This window comes from Chiloscyllium plagiosum, unplaced genomic scaffold (assembly GCF_037043375.1).
Source record: "Chiloscyllium plagiosum isolate Xiang-an unplaced genomic scaffold, Cpla_swu_hap1 HiC_scaffold_24, whole genome shotgun sequence".
Classification (NCBI taxonomy): domain Eukaryota; kingdom Metazoa; phylum Chordata; class Chondrichthyes; order Orectolobiformes; family Hemiscylliidae; genus Chiloscyllium; species Chiloscyllium plagiosum.
This window is the reverse complement of record NW_028270162.1, coordinates 30,984,329-31,010,266: the sequence shown is the minus strand read 5'-3', so window position 1 is coordinate 31,010,266 and position 25,938 is coordinate 30,984,329. Positions and strand designations below refer to the sequence as shown.

Below are 25,938 nucleotides of genomic sequence, written 5' to 3'. Positions count from 1 at the left end.
TTCCATAGATATAGGGGTTGCCCTGTACATAATTTATATGAAATTAGAATTTCCTTAACATGGAAGTTTCAAGGTGTTTTACAGGAGGGGGAGAAAATATGAAGAAGAACTTATAAGGCTTTGAAGGCTGTCATGAAGGATTAATTCAAATTATCTGAAAGCTTGGTCGAAAAGAAAAGTTTCAAGACCGGTTTTTAAGGTTTGTGGAAAAGAAAGGCAGGACTTTTAGGGAGTGTGTTTTACACGATGTGACTGCGTAGCTGAAACTTAGATCAACAGTGGGTATACAAGGCCAGAACTTGCAAGGTTTTGGAGAACATTCAGAATTAGGAGAACTAAACCTTCGGTAGGATTCTGCTTCTGAATCAGAAGGCAAAGAGTTCTAGCCCCACTCCTGTCTTGGAGTGTAGAGATTAGAATTTGGTCTGTATGCTGTGTTGGGATGCTTTTTGGCACAGCCTCATCCAGATGGAGTGACCACTGGCTCAGTGATGTACAAGAGTTGCGATTCATCCTTGTTCCAGTTAGCATTATAGAATTGGAGACCAACATGCCAGCTCTGCAAGCATGGTTTATATCCAAGAGAATACAGATGGAATTTGCCATGTTTTTTCATTGTACAAAGTAGATGGACCATTTTTTGTCTAATTTGCAACCCACCTAGAACTCTGAACTTAAAATCCACAAATGAGGAAATGGAAAATACGAGATCCTCCAGAAGTGCTTTTTTTTAATTTTAAAAGATCCCTTGACTTGTGAAGAGTGAGGATCAATATTACAATTCTTGCAAATAACAAAATTCTCATCTGATGTCATTTACATTGAGAATTTTTTGTTTGTTTTCTTTCCAGAGATGTTCAAGCTAGATGGATTGGTCTTTCTAAATTGCCCATGGTGTCCAGGCATGTGCAGGTTAGGTGGATTAGCCATGGGAAATACAAGGTTACAGGGGTAGGATAGGGGTGGTGGTTCTGCGTGGGATGCTCTCTAGAGGGTCACTGTGGACTAAGTGGGCCGAATGGCCTGATCCCATGCTTGTTTCTATGATTCTATATGATTCTATGATTCTCGTTTCAATTAATAGATTCCAACTTCTGTACCTTCTCTGAACGCTTTGTTCCTTCAGAACTAAGGTATTATGATTGTGTCAATTTCCGCCTCCTGCTGTTGCAAGAATGTCCTCAGTTTTAAATCAACAGTGGGAGCTTGGATTGAAGTCAAGCATTGAGGAGGCAAGCTGTTAGTTAAATATGACAGTACTCATGTGGCAGCTGAAAGTTACTGGTATGACACTGTGGCATCTGCTATCTTTGGTGACATTGACACAATAGCCAGAAAGAAGCCAGCCAGGAGAAACATCTTTAGGGAAAAGTGTGAACCTGTATAACCTGACTACCTGTACTTCTAGCCTCCATCAGTGACAATGGCATCCAGTCTAACATGAATCTATGAAGAAACAAACAATATAATTGAGAGACTGTCTTAAAAATTAGTACATACTTTTTTTTAAAATCAGGATTGAAATATTTGTGTTCAACTATTTCTAAATTATTTATATTTTCTTAATGTTAGTGCACTGAACCTAACATAAAAAACGGTTGGAATCATTTTTGCTCTACACTTCCAAGTATAAGAATGTTTCATAATTTGTCACAAAGCTATTGCAAATCTGTATTTATGTTTAACAGAAATTTTATCAGTGTTCTAAAATGCACTCCACATTTCAATTCAAAATATAGATGCTGCAAATCCTGAAAGTAACGCTTCATTCAGGGTTTGTATTTGAGCAGAATCCAGATTGTATGAATAAAGGAGTGTTTTTTAGATCATAAATGCAGAGCTGAATGCATTTTGGGTAAGTGAAAAATTCAAATCAAATAGATTCATAATAAATACACCGAGTTAGTCACTTGCTTGTCTTCAATCTGCTGATTCAGTGATCACTCAAAGTAACCAGTGTAAATTGACCAGTAATTGGATGAAATAATGGGGTTTCAGGGGGAAAACAATGCATGTTGATGGGGATACAATGCTTCAAGTGTATGAACATTCCAGATAAATGGATATTATTGCGAATTTCAAATAAGCACATGCATACCTAGCTGAAAACGGTGAACATGAGGAGCATGGAGATTCACTTTGTGTGGATGTACAGTTCAATTTATTCTTGTTAATTCAAAAACATTTTTAGCTTAGTTAAAATCATTGAATACAGGGTATTATGGTGGTTTTATATGAGCAATTTGGAGAGAAAACACAGGAAGCATTTTAATTTTTGTCTTATGCATACATCTCAAAAAGAAAAATAAGTATTCAGCCATGAATTCAAGGTCTTGATCCCAATTTGTGCATTTTTGCTATAAAAGAACACCCGCTTCGGCGGGTCGGTGTGGACTTGTTGGGCCGAAGGGCCTGTTTCCACACTGTAAGTAATCTAATCTAAAAAAAATCTAAACTAAATAATCGAAGAAAGACCAAAATGATTCTCCTGTGTGGCAAATAATTAATTTGACTTCTGGCTTATGACAAACCTAAGCAATGGAGTATTCTCCAGGAGTTTAGCTCATATTTTTTGTTAGCTTCTTGTTAATCAGTATCTTTCACTGATGAGGGTTTGTAGATTCGTTGACATTATCTTTAATTAAATTTTCCAGCACATCCCTATCCTGCAGTAATGTGGCCTGTCAATAGGGGTCACGTTTACTGGTGTTTCAGCTGGACAACAATTAAACAAGAAATGCCTTTTCAGGCAACTGATTCTCTTACAATTCGACTATGGCTTCGCTTGCCCAACAGAACAACTCCTCGCTCAGTAGCACATTCACAGAGCCATCTTAAGCACAATACCAGGCAGCTAGTGATGTAACTGATATTTATAAAACCATGAGCATTCCCAACATAAGTCAACTTCACTTTGTCTATCCTGGAGTCTTTTGCAGAAGCCAATAGCGTCCTTCTGTCATAGCTGTCTAAATCTTTCAGCACCATTCTCTTTTTGCTGCCAGCCTGTGTGCCCTGCAGCAGACTGCTCCAAATATTCTGGTTTCATTACAGTTCTAAACCTGAAATCCATTTGCTAACTCCCTGGAAAAATATGTTTCTTGGAATCTTCCTTTGTCAGATTTGACAAATTTGGCAGGCAGTTTTTCACCATGCAGAGTGAAGTGCTAGATTTCATGCTATGCCTTGAGTTTCTATAAGCACCCAATGATATTTTAAATGTAAAATTCTAATTCTAGCTATTTTCCCTTAATGTGTTTCTGGCTGCTGATATATATTGCTGTGCTTTATACTTGAACAAATAATTTGCTGTACATGATTAAGGGCATTATTGTGTACCAAGTGGGTAGTTGCGTACTGCTAAGTGCCATCTGTTGTCTTCAACTTCGGTTCCACAATTAGAATAGTGACTACACTTCAGTGGTACTTCATTGACTGTAAAGTGGGCCACAATGAAGTTAGGTATAGTACTGTACAATGGAGTACGTGTTGCCAAAGCCAAAGTGCCGGCATAAATGGATGTCACCTGTGGGAAAAGATTTGCTAACCTACGATAGGCCCACAAAAGCAAAATTGGCCAAACTGTACCAGAACACCCAGAACTCCTAAGCAGCTCAAAAGCCAAATCAGACAGCACGCAGACAAGGGAATAGACTTTAAGCTCCCACGGACAATGACAGAGCACTACAGATATCTCAAAGCCCCAAGGGCAGTTTCACAACCCAGCAATACCAAAGCCACACAAAGAGCAGGACAGACAGAGAGGCACCAGCAAGAACATACTCCAGGAACAGGACCATGGAAGCATCTAACCACTTCAGAGGAGACACTAACACCGACCTGTGAAGAGGAATGGAACCGTCGATACTGTCAGGGTGTTGCATTGTGTGAAGGAACAGGACATTCATCCGGTAACTGTTTTCCAATTAGCTTCCTTGCAACTAGATTACTCCATTTCCAGATACATTGTGGCCTCCCATTTCTTAACCAGTGCCATTGTGCAGCATTACTATAAAACTGGTCTCATCCTCAGCTCTGGAAAGAGAAATTTGATCGACCTGTACAAACTGTCAGTGCTGTGCCAGCTGGTATGTTTTTCTTCCAGTAATATCACTTGCAATAAACTGCTTGTCAATTTCACTTCAAGCTGTGTTTTGTGATCTCTAACCTATTGGGCAAATTTCTCCGACATCACCTATGCATTTCAGATACTGCTGCTGATGGCACACACCACTGTGACAGAACCTTTATCGTCAGGATATTTTAGTGATAATGACCTAATCTTATTTCTGAAACCTTCCAGGCAGCAATGTGCACCTAGGCCCAGAGCAGTCTGGATCTGCTTGCATTTCTGTTGTCCTGATCTTCCAAACTGCTGAGCTCCCCCTACTCCCAGCTCCATTTCCCCAGTCTCCACTCCGCTGATAGGGTGTCACAAAAGCAGTTACTGCAGTTAGCAGTAAATGCACTAATGTATAAACATTTAGTCTTCTTGTGTTCCAGGTTATCTCTGGGTGCTCAGTTTTATGGCAGATGTATTTCAAAAATCCCTTGGCTACTTCACAACTCACTTCTTTCACCTCACTTGATTCTTATAGAGTACAGTGTTTCCATAGGATTTGCTTACTGTATATTGCTCAGTCATCGAGCTTGATTTGTGACCACATGGAAGGAATCACAGCCCAGCTTAGTTATCAGCTAAATAGTGATTATGAATCAAAATGACAAGCAATTTCTTTCTTTCTCTTTTTGTCCAACTTAGGGTGGCTGAGTCAAAAAGTGTAACGTCGTGTATATTTGATGCTGAGATAGATATGCTCTTGATCGGTAGAGGAATCATTGGTAAAGGGAGGAAGAAGCAGGAAAGTGAATATGAGGAATATCGGATTAGCCATAATCCTATTGAATGGCAGAGCAGACTTGATCGGCCAAACGGACTATTTCTGTTCCTATTTCATATCGTCTTGTGGTCAAATGTGTCTTATTTGGTGAAGATCAGTGAGTTTGCAGAGCAGAGATTGAACCTAGGGAATCGATTCTGAAGGACCCAGTTGAACATAATTTAAGTGGTCACCATGACTGTTTGAAAAATCTTTGTCTTTGTGATGAGATACCTTTCCTCTCTGTGGAAATTGCAGTGCAGTCAATAGATTTTCATGTAAGAACCATTATCCAAGCAGGAAGTTTAAAACCTGTTACTTTCAGCTTGTTTTTTTTACAGGAGTATAGTGAAACTCTGAACATAAGATAATAGGAACATACTGATCCTGTCCTGTCTATTCTTATGGACAGGGCCAGACCCCATCAAAACGCTTCAAGAAGGTGGCTCGGACCTTAATTTTTTGAGTTGTTTTGAGCAGGTGTACAGTGAATATTTCAGGAGCCATGCAAACCTCAGTAGCTCGACCTATAAGTTCTGTTTAGATCAGCAAAACCCACATGGTCACTGGTCACTGCATTTGTTAGCCATCTTTTCAAATGAGATGAAATAGATTTCCACATCATTCTCATTAAATTTAGGCAATGCTTGAATAAATTTAAACAGATTCTCACCAGGCCTTTGGCTGTCATGGGTTTGCTCATCCTCACTCTCTCCCTCACTAAGCTTACCTTCAGCCTTCATCTCTATCCTTTAGAACTGATTTTCCTGTCTAAGTGCCAATTTCTGAAGTTAAAACTCCCTTTCTTCCTTTCCTCTCGTTCTTCTTTCTCTCTCTCTTTCTGTCTTTTTGTTCTGCTAAAGTGATTTGTTCTTTTTCTCTTTCTTCTGCTTGTAATCGTAATTCAATCTCTTTCATTTCTGTTGCCCTTTCCCTCTCTTTTGCCTCTAACTCAAGCTGCTTCATTTTCAATCGAACTTTAGCCATCTGCAAAGATTCTAATGGTGTTTCCAGCAAATTTAAATGCTGAGCTACAGTAGTAATTATGGAAGAAGGCAGCTCCAACTCCAGATTGTCTGCTAATTCTAGCAGCTTGGCTTTATTTACCTTTTCTAAGGCTCCAAAAGTTACTTCTTCCACCCCCAGAAAATTCGTAGTGACTGAAAGAACCATTACTACGCTAGGCATTGTTTAAACCAACCATATTCAGCACCTGGAACAAAAGACACTAACACCTACCACTCGCTCCCTTCGAGTCCAACAACTCTCATCCCAATTTGGAACTGTAGAACAAATCCTGCAAAGAGCCCTCAAACAGGCCAGACCCCCTCAAATCATTTCAAGAAAGTACCCCCAACCTTAACTTTGCTCGTTGTTTTAAGCAGGTGTAAGGCGGGTACTCCAGGAGGGATGCAGCTGGCCCAACCACTTAGTTTTATACAAAACAGAATTCATTTGCAAGAGAAAAGACAAGCAGGGAGAGCCAGCCACTATCTTTTAATTGTTTGTGTTTTTTCAAAACCTGAAAGCCTTTTTCCTGAGGTAGTATCTGTTAGTTATAATGAAATTGGCCCTGAAACCCATCCACGCCAAACATCTCGGCAACCTGGCCTTGTACAATATTTTATTAAAAAAAGGACAGCGCAACCTTGTTAAAGGAGCATCATCATCACACTATAGGAGCCCAAAATTACTTTAAACATTTTGTAATCTTCAGTTTCTTTTGTCCTAAGTTTGAAGTTCTTGATGTCATTTTTCTGTATGAAATGGCAGCTCAGTCATAGAAATGAATTTCTTGTGTGGCCTAATGCTACTTATTTGGATGAACTGGAAGTTGATGACTCTTTACAAAGGATCATAAGTACAGGAGTAGGCAATGCAGATTGTCTAGTCTTTTTACTTATCCCATTCCCCATAACCCTGTACACCACTAATAATCAAAAATCTATATATCTCTGCCTTAAGACATACTCAAAGACTGAGCCTGCACAACCCTTTGGGGTAGAGAATTCCAAAGGTTTGTAACTCTGTGTAAAACAGCTCTTGAAAGCAAATTTAAGCAGGACTTATACACTTAATGGTAAGGTCCAAGGGAGTGTTGCTGAACAAAGAGATCTTGGAGTGCAGGTTCATAGCTCATTGAAAATGGAGTTGCAGGTTGATAGGATAGTGAAGAAGGCGTTTTATTGTTTCTTTCTTTTATTGTTCAGAGTATTGAGTACAGGAGTTGGGAGGTCATGTTGCAGCTGTACAGGACATTGGTTAGGCCACTGTTGGAATATTGCATGCAATTCTGGTCTCTTTCCTGTTGGAAAGATGTTGTGAAACTTGAAATGGTTCAGAAAAGATTTACAAGGGTTGGAGGATTTGAGCTCCAGGGAGAGGCTGAACAGGCTGGGGCTGTTTTCCCTGGAGCGTTAGAGCTGAGAGGTGACCTTATAGAGGTTTACAAAATTATGAAGGGCATGGATAGGGTAAATAGACAAAGTCTTTTCCTTGGGGTGGTGGAGCCCAGGACTAGAGGCATAGGTTTAGGGTGAGAGGGGAAAGATATAAAAGAGACCTAAGGAGCAACTTTTTCACGGAGGATGGTATGTGTATGGAATGAGCTGCCAGAGGAAGCGGTGGAAGCTGGTACAATTGCAACATTTAAGAGGCATCTGGATGGTATATGAGTAGGAAGGGTTTGGAAGGATATGGGCCGGATGCTGGTAGGTGGAACTAGATTGGGTTGGGCTACCTGGTCGGCATGGATGGGTTGGACCGAAGGGTCTGTTTCCATGCTGTACATCTCTATGACTCTATGACCTAAGTGACACTCTCCTTACTTTTAACATGGTACCCTGGTTTTAGACTCTGCAACCAAGAGAAACATTTTAGTTGCATCTACCATGTCTACTATCCCGTTTTAAGTATTTTGTAGATTTCAATGAGATCACCTCTCCATTCTTCAAAACTCAAATACTGACCCAGTTTACTCAGTCTCTCTTCACACCTACAGTCCTTTCATCCTGGGAACATATCTAGTGAACCTTCATTTCACTCCCTCTATGTCAACAATATATTTCTGAGATAAGCAGACCAAGACTGCACACAGTACTCCAGGCGTAGTCTAACCAAGCTCCAATACAGTGAAAACAAAACTTCATTACTCCTGCATTGAAATCATCTTGCAATAGAAGCCAACATTCCATTAGCCTTCCTAATAGCTTGGTGCATCTGATTATAAGTCTTCAGTGACTTATTGACAAGGACACTTAGATCTCTTTGTACATCTACCCTTTCCAACCCTTCCCATTTAAGAGATGCATTTTTTTTCTACAAAAGTAGATAACGTCACATGTTATATTCCGTCTGATATATTCTTAACCAATCACTGAGCTTGTCTAAATCTTTCTGAAGGGCTTTACATCTTTCTCACAACACACATTCTCACTAACTTCCTATTATCCATGTATTTGGAAATACTGTGTTTGGTGGCTACCTCCGAATCATTAATATATATATTGTGAACAGTTGGGGTCCAAATACTAATCGTTATGGTACCCCACAAGTCGCAGCATGCCAATATGAGATTGGCATGCCTGAAGAAGGGCTCTTGCCCAAAACATCGATTCTCTTACTCCTTGGATGCTGCCTGACCTGCTGCGCTTTTCCAGCAACACATTTTCAACTCAATATAAGATTGACCCATTTATTCTAATACTGTTTGTTGTGTTTGCCAGTATGCATCCCATGTGCTTTAATTTTTCAAACCAGTCTTCTGTGAGAGGTTTTATCAAAAGCATTCTGAAAATCTAAATATTTAATGTTCACTGGCTTTACCTTATCAACCTTGTTAGTAGCATCTTCAAAAAACTCCAAGTTTGTCAACATGATTTCTTATTCACAAATCCATGCAGACTAAGCCTAATCAGATGTCTATATTATTCTTTAAAAAAAAATCTAACATTTTCCCTACTACTGATGTAAGGCTAAGAGGTCTTAGTGTACTGATTCTGTCTTGCTCCCTTCCCTCTTAAATAGCAGGGTGACATTTGGCATCTTCTGTTTCAAGGAATCAATCCAAAATATATGTAATTTTAGAAGGCAACTGCCAACACATTGACTAATCCACAATCACCTCTTTCAACACTGGGATGAAAACGATGGGATTCTTGAGATTTATCAACTTTCAGCCCAATTAATATCTCCAATACAAACTTCTTACTAATACTAATTTCCTTCAAATCATTCTTCTTAGTCACTTGGATCTTCAAATGTAGGAGATTTTTTGAATGAATATAAATGCTCTTACTCTGACTTTCATGGGCTCACATTTGTTTTAGCCAGATGTCTCAGTTTTACATACCTATAGAAGCTTTTATAGTCCATTTTTTGTGTTTTTAGCTAGATTGTCTATACTTACAAAAGGTTCAAATTTGAGTATTTTTCCACGAGTCAGAAGACTGGAGAAAAGCGGGTTCACCAAACAAGTAGCAGGGGTTACAGTTTGAAAGTGAGGTGACAATGTTATGGCAATTGCCGTTGGCTCAGAAATCAAGACGATCAAATGCAGAAATTAAGTTGGCATAGTGAAATGATGCTAAGATGTAGAACAGCATTTTGTTTATTCTTTAATTCTAGGCCAGCGTTTATTGCCCATCCCTAGTTGTCCAGAGGACAATTAGTTATCAACCACATTGGAATCACATGTAGATCAGACCAAATAAGGATGGCAGATTTCCTTCCCTAAAGCACATCAGTGATTCAGATGGGTTTTTACAATGATCAACAGTGGTTACATGCATGCTATTAGGCTAGCATTTTATTACAGACTTTTATTGAATTCAGCTTTCATCATCTGCCGTGATGGGATTCAAGCACACATTCTCAGAATATTAGCCTAGGCGTCTGGATATTACCACTGCCTTCTCCAAAATGTTACTGGAGCTGCACTCACCCTGACAAGTGGAGAGTATTCCATCAGACTCCTGACTTGTAGCTGATGGACAGGCTTTGAGAAGACAGATGAGTTACTTGCAGCAGAATTCTTAGACTCAGTAGCTCTTGAAGATGCAGTATTTATATGGCTGGTTCAGTTCAGTTTCTAGTGACAAGCAGTTCTCCAGGATAATAGAGGGATTGAATGTCAAAGGGACGTTCTTGCTGGAGATGGTCATGCTTGGGACTTACGTGGCACGCATGTTACTTGCTACTTATCGCACCAATCCCTAATGTATTCCAGGTCGTCCTGTTGGAAATGTACATGGATTACTTCAATATCTGCAGAGTCATGACTGATGCTACGCATCATGCATCATCAATGGATATCCCCGCTTCTGACTTATTGATAACCCTGCTCCCCTTATAGCAACTTGTCCTCTTCCTCCTGTTCTCCCAGCCATGTGTTGTTCAAGGAGAAGCCTTACTTAGTGCAAACATCTGGGAGCAACTGATTGCTCCAGAAACCTTGAATTCAACAAAATGTTCACTGTCTACCATATCACTACCTCTCCATTGTTGTAAGACTTTGTTATAATTTGAGACAACAATGAAAAACACTTAACACGTCAATTCGTACCAACAGCCAGAAGAAAGTAGCAAGTAATAAATCTTGATGATGACTTTAAATAGTAAGAGATGCACCTGTTTTGTGCTGCTTAGCTTGTACTCAACTGTGTGAGATTTAAGAGAGGGTGTAGCCTGGTACTTCCAAATATTAGCCTGTTGTGGTGCAGTGGTAATGTCTCTACCTCTGGATAAGGAGGCCTGGCTCAAATCCCACCTGTACCAACATTGTGTAATGACATTCCTGAATAAGTCGAATAGAAAATAGTTCAAACTCTAAAGTGGTGGCATTAGTGTTCAATCAATGTTTCAACCTGTATCCTTTGACAGGTATTCTCTGTATGTGTTAACATCAGTGTGATTCATGGCAAAAGTGTGCTCGGAGCAGATTCCATTTTGGTCTCTAAGTGGCACTGGTAGCTATTAAGCTCAGTTTTGTTCAAAAATTTTGTTTTCAAGTTTTTATTTTGTATTTTTTAAGTAGATAATTTTAACTGATCATTCTCATCTGCGGCATTGAGCGTTTGAATCACTGTAGTACTTTGAGCAATGATGCTCCCACAGCAATGTTAGATTAGAAATTCCAAGATTCTGATGCACAAAATATTGCCTTTTTTTTCTTGTTATTGAGAGTCAGGATACTAATGTTTTTAAACTTAATGAATGCAGTAAACTTAAATGATGGTTGGTGCTTTTCCCCAAATTTGAGGGTTCTGTGCTTGGGGAATGAGTTTAATTGTTTTTGAAGCACTTGGCATGAACAGAATTTGGTGTCTTAAAACTTTAATGGGATTGCATCTGATGAATGAATTGGTAACCAGTGGGCAAAAAAATTTCTGCCTAGATCTTGCATGGTTAGGTGGCTTGATGGTTCTGAGGTGTTGTAATTGTCTTGTATATTTCTTTATTTTGAAGTGGACAATTAATTAAGTTGCTTGTTCCTGTTCATTATCCACTGAACCCTGTTGGAAACTTTTGCCTGTGTAAATGTTTGTTGCTGACAGTATCAACTTTGGTTTTCAAAGCCTATGTATGTAATGTGCTTTCTCTGGGCAACACGGTGGCTCAGTGGTTAGCACTGCTGCCTCACAGTGTTAGGGACCCAGATTCGATTCCAGCCTCTGGCCACTGTCACTGTGGAGTTTGCTCATTCTCCCTGTGTCTGCGTGGGTTTCCTCCAGGCACTCCAGTTTCCTCCCACAGTCCAAAGATATGCAGGTTAGGGTGGATTGGCCAAGCTAAATTGCCCATAGTGTTCAGGGGTATTAGGTTAGGCGTATTAGTCAGGGTAAATGTAGAGTAATAGGACAGGAGAATAGGTCTGGATAGGTTACATTTTGGAGGTTCAGTGTGGACTTGTTGGGCCAAAGAGCCTATTTCCACACTGTAGGGATTCTATTCAATTCTATTCCATTCTAACTTAGATGTTTTTTCTTATTACTTAACAGCATTTTTCAGAATTTCCAAAATGAAATGCTTTGCATATCTGCAAGATTGATTTTTTAATTTTAAAAGCTTCTTTAACGTAATGGCAATGAGCATAGCTAATAAATATCCAACATAAAAGACGGGTATCATGGACGTATTTATTACTTGGGTGATATTTACTCTAAAGGCGCATTGCTGTATGAAAACAACCCTGAATAAAACTGACATCCTGCTGTAATTAATTCACTGCCGGTCAAAATGTGTATAAGCATTCTATTCTTGCTAAAGTTGACAAATCTGCTTACCTTTTGAGTTGAATGATATGTAATTTTTGTGTGAATGGTGGAGATCAGCCATACTCGAATCATTTATAAACCGAAGATGAATGGAGCACATCGATGTGAATTTTGACAGATGTCGATGCTTCTGGAGCTGACATGATTTTTTTTAATTTACTAATTTCTACAGATGTTCAATGTTTGTTTGTTTCAGGTGGACCTGGTGGATTGGGTGGACAACATGTGGCCACGGCATTTAAAAGAGAAGCAAATGGACTCCACAAATGCAATAGCAGAAATGAAATATCCAAAAGTTCAGAAGTAAGTGAGAGTTATTTTTATGTTGAAAGCAAACTTTGAAATCTGTAAACATTTTTACATCCTCAGCTACGTGGCTGAAATACATATTCCAATTTTAGGATTTGCTGAGGGATTTAATCTTGATATTTTTGCATTAGATTAATGATGTGCCATATGGAAGCGACCAGTCTGATTCCTGTTCAGGAATTCTGCTCCAGAAACTAAAGTTAAATAGATGATAGGGCATTTCTTTGTGCTGGTTAAACCAGACATCTGTGAGAGTTATATTCATTGCACTCCCATTCATAACGGAAATTATTTTCTTTTGTGCAATGTGTCAATAGTTTATCGTTCTGCTTTGAGTTATTGTCACGGTTGAGCTAAACTAACTCACTAAATACTTGAACGTACAAATACGTGGGAGTAGGTATTTTAGCTATGTTTTGTTATTTTTCGACATCATGATTCATCTGTGACCTAAACCCCTCCACCCACATCTTGGCCCTTGTCCTTTAATATATTTGGTTGACATAAATATGTCAATCTAAGATGTAAAATTAACAATTGACCGAGTATTAACTGCTTTTACAGAGGAGAGTTTTAAACTGCTACCTACTTGCTTGTAGATGTATTTTCTAAGCTCAATCCTGAAGACTTTGTTTTTAAGTTTTTGCATTTGTTCCCCTCTCATAAGAACAGGTTGTTCAACCCCTTGAGCCTGTTCTGCCATTCAATGAGATCATGGCTGATCTGTGCCCTAACTCCTATATCCCTTAATACCTTTGTTTATAAAAAACTATCTAGCTCAGATTTAAAATTAACAACTAGTTCAGCATCCACTGTCGTTTGAGGAAGAGAGTTCCATACAGCTCCCTACTCTGTGTGTAGGAGTGCTTCCTAAAATCTCTCCTGAATGGTCTGTCCCTAATTCTTAGATTATGCCCCTCGTTCTAGAATCCCCAATCAGTGCAAATAGTTTATCTTTATCTACTTTGTCTTTTCCTGTTAATATTTTGACTGTAACTCTCATAGATTCCCCAACCAACAGAAATAGTTTATTTCCTGATCTATCTTTCTCTAACCTGTTCTCTATTCTGTACACTTAAATTTCCATCAAGTCAACACCTGCACGAGAAGGTTTGAGGCTAGGTATTGTTCTGCTAGTGACCATCTCTGGGGCACAGGTAATGGAATACTTTTCATTTGCCTGGATAACTGCAATATGAGAAACAGGAAGAAGCTGACAACATCCATGTCAAAGCAAGTGATAGGATAAGCATCATTTTCTGTACTGGTGCACAATGGCTGCAGTGTATACTATGGACATGTTGCAATGTAGCAATTTGCCAAGGCATTTATGACTGCATCTTCCAAATCTGTGGCCTAGAAGAACATATATAGCAAGTGCATGAAAACAGAACTGCCTGCAGGTTCCCCCTCCAAAACACAGTTCATTCTGACTTGGAAATATATAGCCATCCTTTCCTTGTTGTGAATCAAAGTCCTGGAAGTTCCTAACTATACCCACAATCTGTATCATTAGCTAAACGTCACTCCATCAAGGGCGAATACAGATAGATAATAACTGCTGGCACTGGCAACAATGCTCATACTGGGAGTAAATGGCTGAGCAACTGAATACATATTTTAGCTCTGTCTTCACAAAAGAGGACACAAATCAGATACTAGAAATGTTGAAGACTGCAAGATGTAGTGATAGGGAATAACTGAAGGAGATCAATATTCGTAGAGAAATGGTGCTGGGACAACTGCGGGAATTGAAAGCCGATAAATCCCCAGGCCCTGATAATCTACATCTCAGTACTTAAGGAAGTGGCTGTGGAAATAGTGGATGCATTGGTGGTCATCTTCCAGGATTCTATGGACTCTGAGAGAGTCCCTGCAGATTGGAGGGTAACTAATGTTACTCCAATATTCAAAAAGTGAGGTAGAGAGAAACCAGGGAATTATAGACCAGACATCCGTATTGGGGAAAGTTCTCGAAACCATTATCAAGGACTTTATAGCGTTTAGAAAGCTGTGGCGGAATCAGATGGAGTCAGCATGGATTTATGAAGGGGAACTCATGCTTGACAAACCTGTTGGGATTAATGAAGATGTAACTAATAGAGTTGACAAGGTGGAGTCAGTTGATGTAGTATATTTGGACTTTCGGAAAGCGTATGACGAAGTCCTGGAATAAGAGGTTATTATGCACGATTAAAGCACATGGGATTGGGGGAGATTATTGAGATGGATAGAAAACTGGTTGGTTGAGAGGAAACAAAGGGTAGGAATTAATGGGTCCTTTTCAAATTCGCAGGCAGTAACTAGTGGGGTGCCACAGGGATTGATGCTAGGACTCTAGCTATTTAGATTAGATTAGATTCCCTATAATATGGAAACAGACCCTTCAGCCCAACAAATCCATACCGACCCTCCGAAGAGTAACCCACCCAGACTCAGTCCCCTACACTATATTTACGCCTGACTAATGCACCTAACACTATCTGACCTGCACATCTTTGGACTGTGGGAGGAAACCGGAGTACCCGGAGAAAACCCACGCAGATACGGGGAGCATGTGCAAACTCCACACAGACAGTCACCCGAGGCTGGAATCGAACTTGGGTCCCTGGCACTGTGAGGCAACAGTGCTAACCACTGAGCCATCATACTGCCATGTAAATATATATTTACAATGATTTGGATGAGGGAACATCCCAAAGTTTGCAGATGACACCAAGTTGGGTGGGGAGGGTGAACTGTGACGAGGATTTAGAGGTCCTTCAGCATGATCTGGTCAGGTTGAGTGAGTGGGCAAATCAATGGCAGATTCAATATAATTTAGATAAATACGAGGTTATTCACTTTGGAAGCAGAAACAAGAAGGCAGATTACGACCTGAATGGCTCTAAATTGGAAGAGGGGAGTGTGCAGCAGGACTTGGGTGTCCTTGTACATCAGTTGCTGAATGTAAGCATGCAAGTAGAGCAGGTAATAAAGTAGGCAAATGGTATGTTGGCCTTCAGTCTGAGAGGTTTTGAGTACTGGAGCAGGGATATGTTGCTGCAGTTATACAGGGCCTTGGTGAGGCCATGCCGAGAATATTGTGTGCAGTTTTGTTCTCCTCTTCTGAGAAAGGATGTTGTTGCTTTTGAGGGAGTGCAGCAAAGGTTTACCAGGCTGATTTCGGGCATGGCGGGACTGACTTACGAGGAGAGATTGACTAGGTTAGGATTGTTTTTGCTGGAGTTCAGACAAATGAGGGGGATCTCACAGAGACTTATAAAATTCTAACAGGACTATGCGGGGAGAATGTTCACGATGATGGGTGCATCCAGAAACAATGGTCACAGTCTGAGGATTTGGGGTTGACCAAATTCGGACGGAGATGAGACCACATTTCTTCACCCAGCGAGTGGTGAGCCTCTAGAATTCATTATCATGGAGTAGTTGATGCCAAAATATTGAATGTATTGAAGAGGCGGCTAGATATAGCACTTGCGGTGAATGGGACCAAAGGTTATGGGGAGAAAGTCGCACTAGGCTATTGAGTTGGACGATCAGCCATAATCATGATGAATGACAGAGCAGACTCAAAGGACTGAATGTCCTCCTCCATCTCCTACCTTCTATGTTTCGATGTTTAAATAACATTTCAAAAATCCAGAACATGCACAACAGTAATTAAGACTTATTAAAAAGAGTATTTAAACTGAAAGTGAAGAAATTTTAACTTTGAAACCAGTTTAGTCTGTATGTACAATGCATAGAGGAACTTCCCCATTCATACATTTGAGGGGGGAACCAGCTGACAAGGTATTGTTTCCATGTGGTTTATGGCAGCTCACTACATCTTGATCAGGGACTTTCAGCTTTTTGATCTCATCTTCACTCACTTGAAGAAAAGTTATAGTATATGTTTGTTTGATAAATCTCTATCATAAATAACAATCAATACTGTGAGAAACATTGTCATTTCTTTATAGTAAATTTTGGGCTGCTGTGTTTCCAGCAATAATTATACCTTATTTTTCTTGAATGCTGTTTCAAAAAGCAAGTCCTGGTATTGTCTGCTTCTTCTTTAAAGCAATTTAGCTGGTCCTGAGTAACCTGGTAAACACGAGTTGTAGTGTTTGGAACCAGATCGACCTTGTTGACTGTGACGTCCTTAGTTGAGATTGTTAACCTGGGCCAATCATGAAAGTCCTGGCTGACCACTATAACCAGGAAATGGGATTTGAAGTTTATCCTCATTTCCCTGAAAACTGGTTGAAAGGTGGGGATTTGTCGCCCCTCTCCCCTGTAAATTGCTGTTTTGCTGTATACAGCTGTTAATGTTAATTGTTTATATGAATTAGAATTAGATTTGAACTAGATTCCCTGCAGCCTGGAAAAAGGCCATTCGGCCCAACCAGTCCACACCGACGCTCCGAAGAGTAACCCACCCAGACCCATTTCCCTCTGACTAATGCACCTAACACTATGGGCAATTTAGTCTGGCCAATCCACCTGACCTGCATATTGTGGGATTGTGGGGGAAACACATGCAGATATGGGGAGAATGTGCAAACTCCACACAGACAGTTGTCCATGGCTAGAATCAAACCTGGGACCCTGGTGCTGTGAGACAGCAGTGCTTTGTAAACTGTACTGTTTAATAAAATAAAAAAAAACAGGAGATATAGAATCTCCTCTGTTCAAGGGGCTAACTCCAAGCTTGCTGGTGCCACAGCCAGTGTATTGCTGTTGGTTAAATAGGTTATCTGGAGTGGAAGATATTGCCTTCTGTTTTTCTTCTTTGTTTTTGTGAGTTTGGTTTTTATTCTTTTCTTTTACTGAGCTGTTTTTAAAAAATATATAACCAGGAGATATAGAATCTCCTTTGTTCAAGGGACTGATGCCGTAATAGCTGGCCACAGGTGTAGTTACTGTGCACAAGTAAATAAAGGGTGACTTGGTGTTGGGATACTGGCCACTGTGCGGTTATTGCACAAGCATTTGGCTTCTTGGAGACAAAGCCCTTCAGTGGAGTTTTTGAAGTGTATTTTCAGTGTAAACAAGGAATTTCAACAAACAAATACTTTCAATAAATGTGACATAAATTTGGGTGGTATGTTGCATTGAATAGAATGCAAAATTTAAGACCTACTTTGGATTGTTGTACACTCTTTGGTTTCTGTTCTAGTGCATTTGCCTTTCTTAATAGTACTTGCTGCAGAACTTCAGCTTGTACATAGTCGTAGAGCCACACAGCATGGAAACAGACCCTTTGGTCCAATCAGTCTATGCCAAACATATTCCTAAACTGAACTAGTCCCACTTGCCTACTCCTGGCCCATATCCCTCCAAACCTTTCCTGTTCATGCACTTATCCAAATATCTTTTAAACGTTGTAATTATACCTGCATCCACCACTTTCTCAGGAAGCTCATTCCACATATGAGCCACCCTCTGTGTAAAAAGTTTCCCTCATGTCTTTTTTAAATCTCTCTCTTCTCACCTTAAAAATGTGCCCCCTAGCCTTGAAATCCCCTGTCCTAGGGAAAAGACAACTACCATTAACTCTATCTAAGCCTCTCATTATTTTATAAACTTCTATCAGGTCACATGAGAACCTCCTACGCTCCAGTGGAAGAAGTCCCACCCTATCCAGCCTTTCTTTATAACTCAAACCTTCCATACCTGGCAACATCATTGCAACATCAGTCCATCTTCTGCAGCTACACTGGCACCACCCCCCACCTTTTCTTCCGCTTTATGACTGTATCGGCGCTACCTCGTGCTCGCACGAGAAGGTTGAACAGTTCATCCACTTTACTAACACCTTCCTCAAATTTACGTGGACCGTCTCAGACTCCTCCCTCCCCTTCCTAGATCTCTCCATCTCTATCTCGGATGACCGACTCAACACAGGCGTATACTATAAACTGACTGATTCCCACAGCTACCTAGATTATATCTCTTCCCACCCTGCCCTCTGTAAAAACGCCATCCCATATTCCCAATTCTTTCGCCTTCGCCCCAGGAGGATCTGCTCCCAGGAGGATCAATTCCAATACCGAACAACCCAGATGGTCTCCTTCTTGAAAGATCGCAATTTCCCCTCAGACGTGATCGACGATGCTCTCCAGCGCATCTCCTCCACTTCCCGCTCCTCCGCCCTTGAACCCCGCCTTGCCAATTGCCACCAGGACAGAGCCCCACTAGTCCTCACCTACCACCCCACCAACCTCCAGATACATCGTATCATCCATCGTCATTTCCGCCACCGCCAAACGGACCCCACCACCAAGGATATATTTCCCTCCCCACCCCTATCAGCGTTCCGGAAAGACCACTCCCTCCACGACTCCCTTGTCAGATCCACACCTGCCACCAACCTAACCTCCACTCCTGGCACCTTCCCCTGCTACCGCAAGAAATGCAAAACTTGCACCCACACCTACCCCCTCACTTCCCTCCAAGGCCCCAAGGGATCCTTCAATATCCATCAGAAATTCACCTGCACCTCCACACACATCATTTACTGCATCCGCTGCACCCAATGTGGCCTCCTATACATTGGGGAGACAGGCCGCCTACTTGCGGAACGTTTCAGAGAACACCTCTGGGACACCCAGACCAACCAACCCAACCGCCTCTTGGCTGAACACTTTAATTTCCTCTCCCACTCTGCCAAGGACATGCAGGTCCTTGGCCTCCTCCATCGCCAGACCATGGCAACACGATGGCTGGAGGAAGAGCGACTTATCTTCGGCCTAGGAACCCTCCAACCACAAGGGATGAATACAGATTTCTCCAGCTTCCTCATTTCCCCTCCCCCCACCTTTTCTCAGTCCCAACCCTCAGACTCAGCACCGCCTTCTTGACCTGCAATCTTCTTCCCGACCTCTCCGCCCCCACCCCCTCTCTAGTTTATCACCCTCACCTTAACCTCCTTCCACCTATCGTATTTGCAAAGCCCCTCCCCCAAGTCCCTCCTCCCTACCTTTTATCTTAGCCTGCTTGGCACACCCTCCTCATTCCTGAAGAAGGGCTTATGCCCGAAACATCAATTCTCCTTCTCCTTTGATGCTGCCTGACCTGCTGCGCTTTTCCAGCAACACATTTTTTAAGCTCTGATCCCCAGCATTTGCAGTCCTCACTTTCTCCTAACATCATTGCTTAGAAGAAGTTGAATAGTTTTGTATTGTATATACTGAATTGAATATGAAAAAATTGGAGTATTAAAAGTTTTTTTTCCTGAAGTTTCTTTAAATAAAGGAAAAGGGCTTACAAAACGAGTATTATAAAGCCTTGTGTGATCAGGTATGTTCTTAGAAGTTGTTTACAGAGGTGTGTGTGAGGAGCTCTAGTTTCTTAATGGGAACAACAAAAAGCGATTCATCTTGGAACTTTCATGAACGAATCTCAGGTGGAAAACTTTGTTATAGGCATTTCTAGTATGAAAATATTGAATAGGTAAATGCAACATTTTAAGTTCACTGTCTTAGACTCCTTTTGGATTCCTTTTGGCTTGTGTTACCTTTTCATGATTTGGAATATGCCTTTATCGACCTAAACAAAACCCATACTATGCTTATTTTTGTAATTAGCTCAGAGACTAGAGAAAAGTTGAGCACTGACATGTTTTTTTTTTATAAACATCAAGTGCCATTATTTAATTTTCCTGGCTTCAGAATCCAGGAGAATAACCTATTGATTCAGACTATGACTTTTGGCGAAGAATTGGCAAAAGTTTTACTAAAGAATAATAAGATACGTGAATAGATGCGGTCATCCATTTTAGATTTACTTAATATCCTTCTCCTTAAGATTATAAAATAACAAATATTGACCTTGGTTATACTAAACAGCAATGTAATCGAAATGGACAGAAGCTCTTTGGTGTTAAAGTTTACAAGACGGTTGTTAGTCCTTAAAGTATCTTGCTTTTTTTTCTCTTTCTGGCCTCTGATTTTGAAAAGGAAGGCCTTAACAAGATATACTTAAAAGGTTTAAGTGTTGACCAAAGGTGACTGTAATATTTGGTTCACTCCTAAAGAACTGCCAATAAAAGAAGACAAAATCAATTGACTTGATTGTCTTAACCATATGCATAAACATTTTTTAATGACCAGGTATCTCTCCCACTTTTACTCCCTGCCATTGTCATATGTTGGAAGGATTTACAAGTTGGTACTCAGCCTGTTTGGTCTCCTTGGTTACCAGATCCTGGCGTGGGCTTCTGGCTCAGAAATAGGGTTGTTACTACTGTGCCACAAGACCTCATCTATGTATCGCTTTTCCAAATTTTCTTTCCTTTCTCCCATCCAAAACCAAAGCAGCCATTTTTCACGTGCAGTTCTGGAGAGTGAGTGAAGGCAAGCTGCTTGCTTGTGAGATGGGCATCACGGTAAGATCTGTTCTTGTCCTCATTTGATACCCACAGAAATGCACTCACTAAAGTGGGGTGATTAATGAATATCACAAGGAACAGTGGCTGACTTTCTTTTCCTCTGTTGCTTGAACCCCCAACCAGTTCAAGAATGTCTGGTGTACCTCCACAATTGCTTGGTAGTAACAGGTTCGACACACAGCCATCTAAAATAAATGGTGGCTGTTTCTGTTAAAATACTGGACAATGGAACTCGATATGAATGAGCTTAAATATTATTAAGATAAGATTACATCCCTTATTTTGTAGTCTCAAAAAGATTGGAGGAGAAACTGGCAGATTGTGCTCATTAAATAAATGTGATGGAATCCCTACTGTCTTTCCAGTCGTATTACAGAGTTAATATGTTCCCCTACTGTGCCCATAGCTCTTCAACTGACACCTGGATCTGACAAAAAGCCTAATTGACTTCCAGTTCACTCTTTTATTCCTTAAGGTATTGGGTGTATTAGTCATTTTAATTGATTTTCTGTGAAAATGTTTGTATTTATTATGACAGGAAGCATATGAGTGCTAGTTGTCTTTTCTGAAATGTATTATTATAGTCTTATGCCTGTTTGTGACAGTGATGGATCCCCTATTTGATTGTGTATGTGTGTGTGTGTGTGTCAGAAACATAAAAGTCTTCTTTGGCAATGCTGATAGAACCCTGAATTCACCTTTTAAGGTTGTGGGGAAGCTCAGTGATTGCAATTGAAATGCAACCTGGCAATGGGTTTCAGGCAAACAAATTTAAAGCAGCAGAAAAAGTGGTCTGATTAACAAGGTGAAATGCAGTATAAAAATTATTTGTCTTCACTCAAGCTTTACTAAAGACATGTGACAGGCACGCAGTAGTTGTAGATGCCACTGCATAAACGGCAGTTACGTTATAAAAATGGACTCTAAAATAACAGATTTGGGGATTCAGACAGGTTGATTTAAAAGTATATTAGAAATAATTGTCCTTTTATTTATTTTCTTATGTGAGCTGAAATATTTCTAATTGAAATTAAGATTGCAAGCACTGAACCCTGCAAGCTTAAATGCAGATCTTGATCCACTGTTCTGTAGTGGGTAAACTACAGGGACTCTGCCTCTTTAATTGTGAAATAACGGATCATGGTTATGTAAGCTAGTCTGTTTCCTGAAATAGGTTATGCAGGTTCACACAAGTTGTGGTTTTGATGGGCACTCGAATGTCTCTGGCAATTACTGTGCAAGGAACATGGAGGGTCTAGTTACCGTCGCTGAGTCAGGAGAACTGTAATAGTAACAATGGGGAACAAAGACCATTAGACCCTGTAAATTGCCTGAGCTGTCTTCATGACATCAGTGCATATCTTTCTGTCAACCTCAATCCTGGATCCTGTTGCTAGGCAGCGGACTTCTCCTTACCAGAAGCAGCTCTGATCCGCAGACTGCTGCTGTTGCCACCTGGTACAGTCCTTTACAGCCTATCAGCAGAGGAGAGTGTGCATTGCCTGCACACTGCTTAGATTTTATCTCTAAAATGAAGGCAATAAGTGAAGAGAAGATGAGGCAATAAATGATCCTTAGAAGAGTTCAGCAACGCTGACACATCATAACCCACAAAAAGCAGCAACCGGAGTAATGGTGGGTTCACATTAACAGCTGAATTATTTTTAAGGTGCATGGAGCATCAGTTCAGTATGATTCAGCCATTAGTTAGAACTGATGGCTGCTGCTGAACCTAACAGGACTGGGGAATCATGCAGTGAGTGTAAGACAGCAAATGTTTGCAGCATTTAATCATCCTACAGATATACAATCAGATTTTTCTTTTTTAAGCAATACTTATTTATATATGTGGATATTGAGGTATTATTATCTGTATTGAAAGTGTAATTGATAAATGCTGATATGTAATTGCTTTGTGAGTCTTTTACCCTGTTATTTGGTATGTATAACTAAATAGGACAAATTGTTTTTTCCGTTCACTTGTAAAACTGGGTGCAGCTGCTGTGCAGATGTGCAATAGAATTGAATTGCAGAAAATTATTTTACACACACCAAGATTGGTAAAGTTCGCACTTGCTTGTGGGCCATACATTTGCTAGCTGAATTCTACAACTACTTTAGGTGTGTGCAAGTGGAAGCTATATGTTTCTAAATAGAAGTAATTTAATTATAAATTTACTCCTTCAAATTGAGTATGCATTAGGAGAGCATTTTCCATTAACATATTTACATCTTAAACTTGAGGATTTGTTTCTTCAATTTGAATGCTGCATTTGTGAGATGGATTACAGAATAATCTTCCCTTTGTGAAAAATAAAAGATCAACCAAAGTTTCTTAAACATGAAACTATTTTTTTCTTTCCCCCTCTGATTCAGTGAACTTAGAACATATTATTACAGTCTAATTAATATCCATTTGTAAGTTGATGCCTCTTTCTCACAATATCCAGCATATCAATCTCACTCCAGGCTTTGAAACACACCTGCAGTATGGTTCTCATTGATGCAGTGAGGATTATATATTATTTGCTAATTGTCATAGAGGGCAAAAAATACTGAAATCCAAAAATGGAAAAAAAATCTTTAAAATTTGTTAGAATTATTATGCAGTGTTGTTATGTTTGAATTAAACACCTTGTATTAAATGTCTGTCCTTGTTGACCTCCATCATGTCATTAGAGGACATTACTTGCTGCTGTTCTTGGTTATGATTGAATCCTCATGTAGGTCAACAACTTGCTGATTGCTAAAGTATGAAGTGATTAATTGTTAAATGTTTTCTCTGCAGGTACTGCTTAATGAGTGTCAAAGGGTGCTACACAGATTTTCATATTGATTTTGGTGGCACTTCTGTCTGGTATCATATTCTTCGAGGAGGGAAGGTGAGCAGTGAAGCACTCACTTATTTGTGGTATTTGAACTATTATTTATTCTTAAATTTAATGAGCTTTAAAATTGAGTAGTTTGTGTATACAGCTGCTCATTTGGTGATTATTTTAAGTCAAGGATTATATTAAACATGGATAAACAAATGAAAGCATTTTGGAAATAGAAAAGATTGACCTCTTTGATTTTAAATGTATAACAAATCAAAACTGAAGTTTCCTTTCTGGGTAAAGGCTTTGCCTTGTAGAATTATGGCTAGGAAGATCCAAGATTTGATTCACAGACGGTATTGAATTCATTGATCTGGAACAGTAATTGGACCGCTTCTCCAGTGACCCCTTGAAGGCAAAATGTTTGGATATTAGGATAGGATATGCTTGACTGTGGTATTTGTTGCTTCTCGGAGTGCTATGCGGTGTTTTGGTGCTTTTGTTTTTGTATGAAGAATAGTTAGTTAAATGTGTTTTGGAAACACTTGTTAAAGTGTGCCCACAGCAAAAGCTACTGGCTCCAGAAATGAAGTGGAGAAATGTAGCGATTTTTCTTTTCCAAAAATATGCAATGAACCAAATCTTTATATATTTTTGATTACGATTTCCTATGGTAATCATGCATGTTTGCTGTTGTAAGACATCAATTTGTTAAACAATTGAGAGTACCATTTTTGTCCTTATTTAGATACTAGAACCTGAATTGCAGAGTTTAGTAATGAAGCTGTCTGAACTGGGTTTTCATTCTGGTCCTTTGGATATGGCTGTTTAATTGTTTTGATGTTTGAGTAAGCTAGCTAATATGAAATGGAGAATTGTGTACTTCCACAAGTAAGTACATCATAACTGTCCACAAATCATAATTCTGATGGATGGAAGTAAGATGTCCTTTCTGAGTGTGTGATGTAAGTGCACAAGCCAACCATGACCAACTCTATTTAAAGAAAGCTACAGATGTTCAGGACCCAGAAATCGATAACCTGTTTAGTTTCTGAGTTGGTGAGTTTTGTAATCTGGTTGCCTTAAGATATCCAACAAGTCAAGTTATGTATACAGTGTTACAAGTTAGTGCAAAATACTATGGAATAAGATTATTACTGTTCACTATTTATCCTGAAATAACATACATTCCAATAATTTTTTGATTTCACTATAATCAATGAAATTGGAAATCCTCTGCCCTATATTTTACAAATGTGTTTTGTATACTAAAGGCACTATATAAATTCACGTTTTTATTACTGTGATGGCATGAAAATTAATGCCACCTGCAAATGATTTGATGGTGCAAAGTGATTTCATAGTTGCTGCCATATTTTTCTTACATATATTCAGAGGATCTTTGAGCAGTCATTTTTGATGGGTTCTTTGAAATGAAATCACATTTTTCAAAAGGCTTTTGATCTATTTTGTCATTCTCCCTTTTTTGGAATCCCAGTTAGCCTGGTCCCTGAATTAACATCCAAATTTATTACTGATCTAATGAGAGTAAATCCATCAAACTTTCAAGTGTTTTTTTTCGTTTCTCTGACTCGTTCCTTCTTCCCTCTCCCACTGCACCAGTCTTCCCACCCCATTCCTCATTTTACCTGTAAGGTTTGGTCCCACCTGTGCTGAATTAACAGAGTGTCCCTGTGGGCAATATCAATAGGAAATTTGCATCTAACTTTCTGATAGGATAGTATCTCAATATGTTACTTCTGAAAGTGAAGGAATATAAGTTATAGTGGTGAACTGTCCAGTGATCTGATCTGTCTCCAGAATCCTTTGCATCAAATAATCACTTGTTATTATTGAGTACTCAGTTAATCCACAACCAGAAAATGACATATAGCGGTCAATCATACTGATGTCCCTACGTGATCTTAGAAAAAAGTCATAACCTGATTTGCTTAAGCAATTGTATAGTGGGCCATGACATAAATGGCTATCACTAATGCTGTATATAACTTTTTTAAATTATGTAATATCTGTATATCTCTTTGTTTCTTTTTAAAGTCTGTATTTAATATATTTATAATATACTTAAGTTCATAAGATGTAGGAGAAGAATTAGGGAATTCAGCCATCGCGTCTGCTCCGCCATTCAATGGCATCATGGTTAATTTGATAATCCTCAACTCCACTTTCTTGTCTCTTCTCCATAACCCTTGCTTCCCTTTCTGATATTAAAAAAACTTTCTATCTCAACCTTGAATTTTCTCAATGTAGATTCTATTCTC

The 25,938-nt window shown here is 39.6% G+C and overlaps 1 protein-coding gene across 8 annotated transcripts in view; it reads left to right on the top strand.

The window, feature by feature from the left end:
• The window catches only part of kdm2bb (lysine (K)-specific demethylase 2Bb), a 199,248-nt gene that overhangs the window by 62,136 nt on the left and 111,174 nt on the right, over positions 1-25,938 (top strand). For 7 of the 8 annotated variants that reach the window (XM_088000040.1, XM_088000039.1, XM_088000043.1 and 4 more), the window contains 2 exons: positions 12,351-12,457; positions 23,629-23,722. In XM_088000040.1, coding sequence (XP_087856166.1) covers positions 12,351-12,457; positions 23,629-23,722 — 201 coding nt within the window. Of the gene's footprint in view, positions 1-12,350; positions 12,458-22,338; positions 22,476-23,628; positions 23,723-25,938 lie in introns of those variants that run through there. The other variant, XM_088000044.1, reaches the window with a different exon arrangement.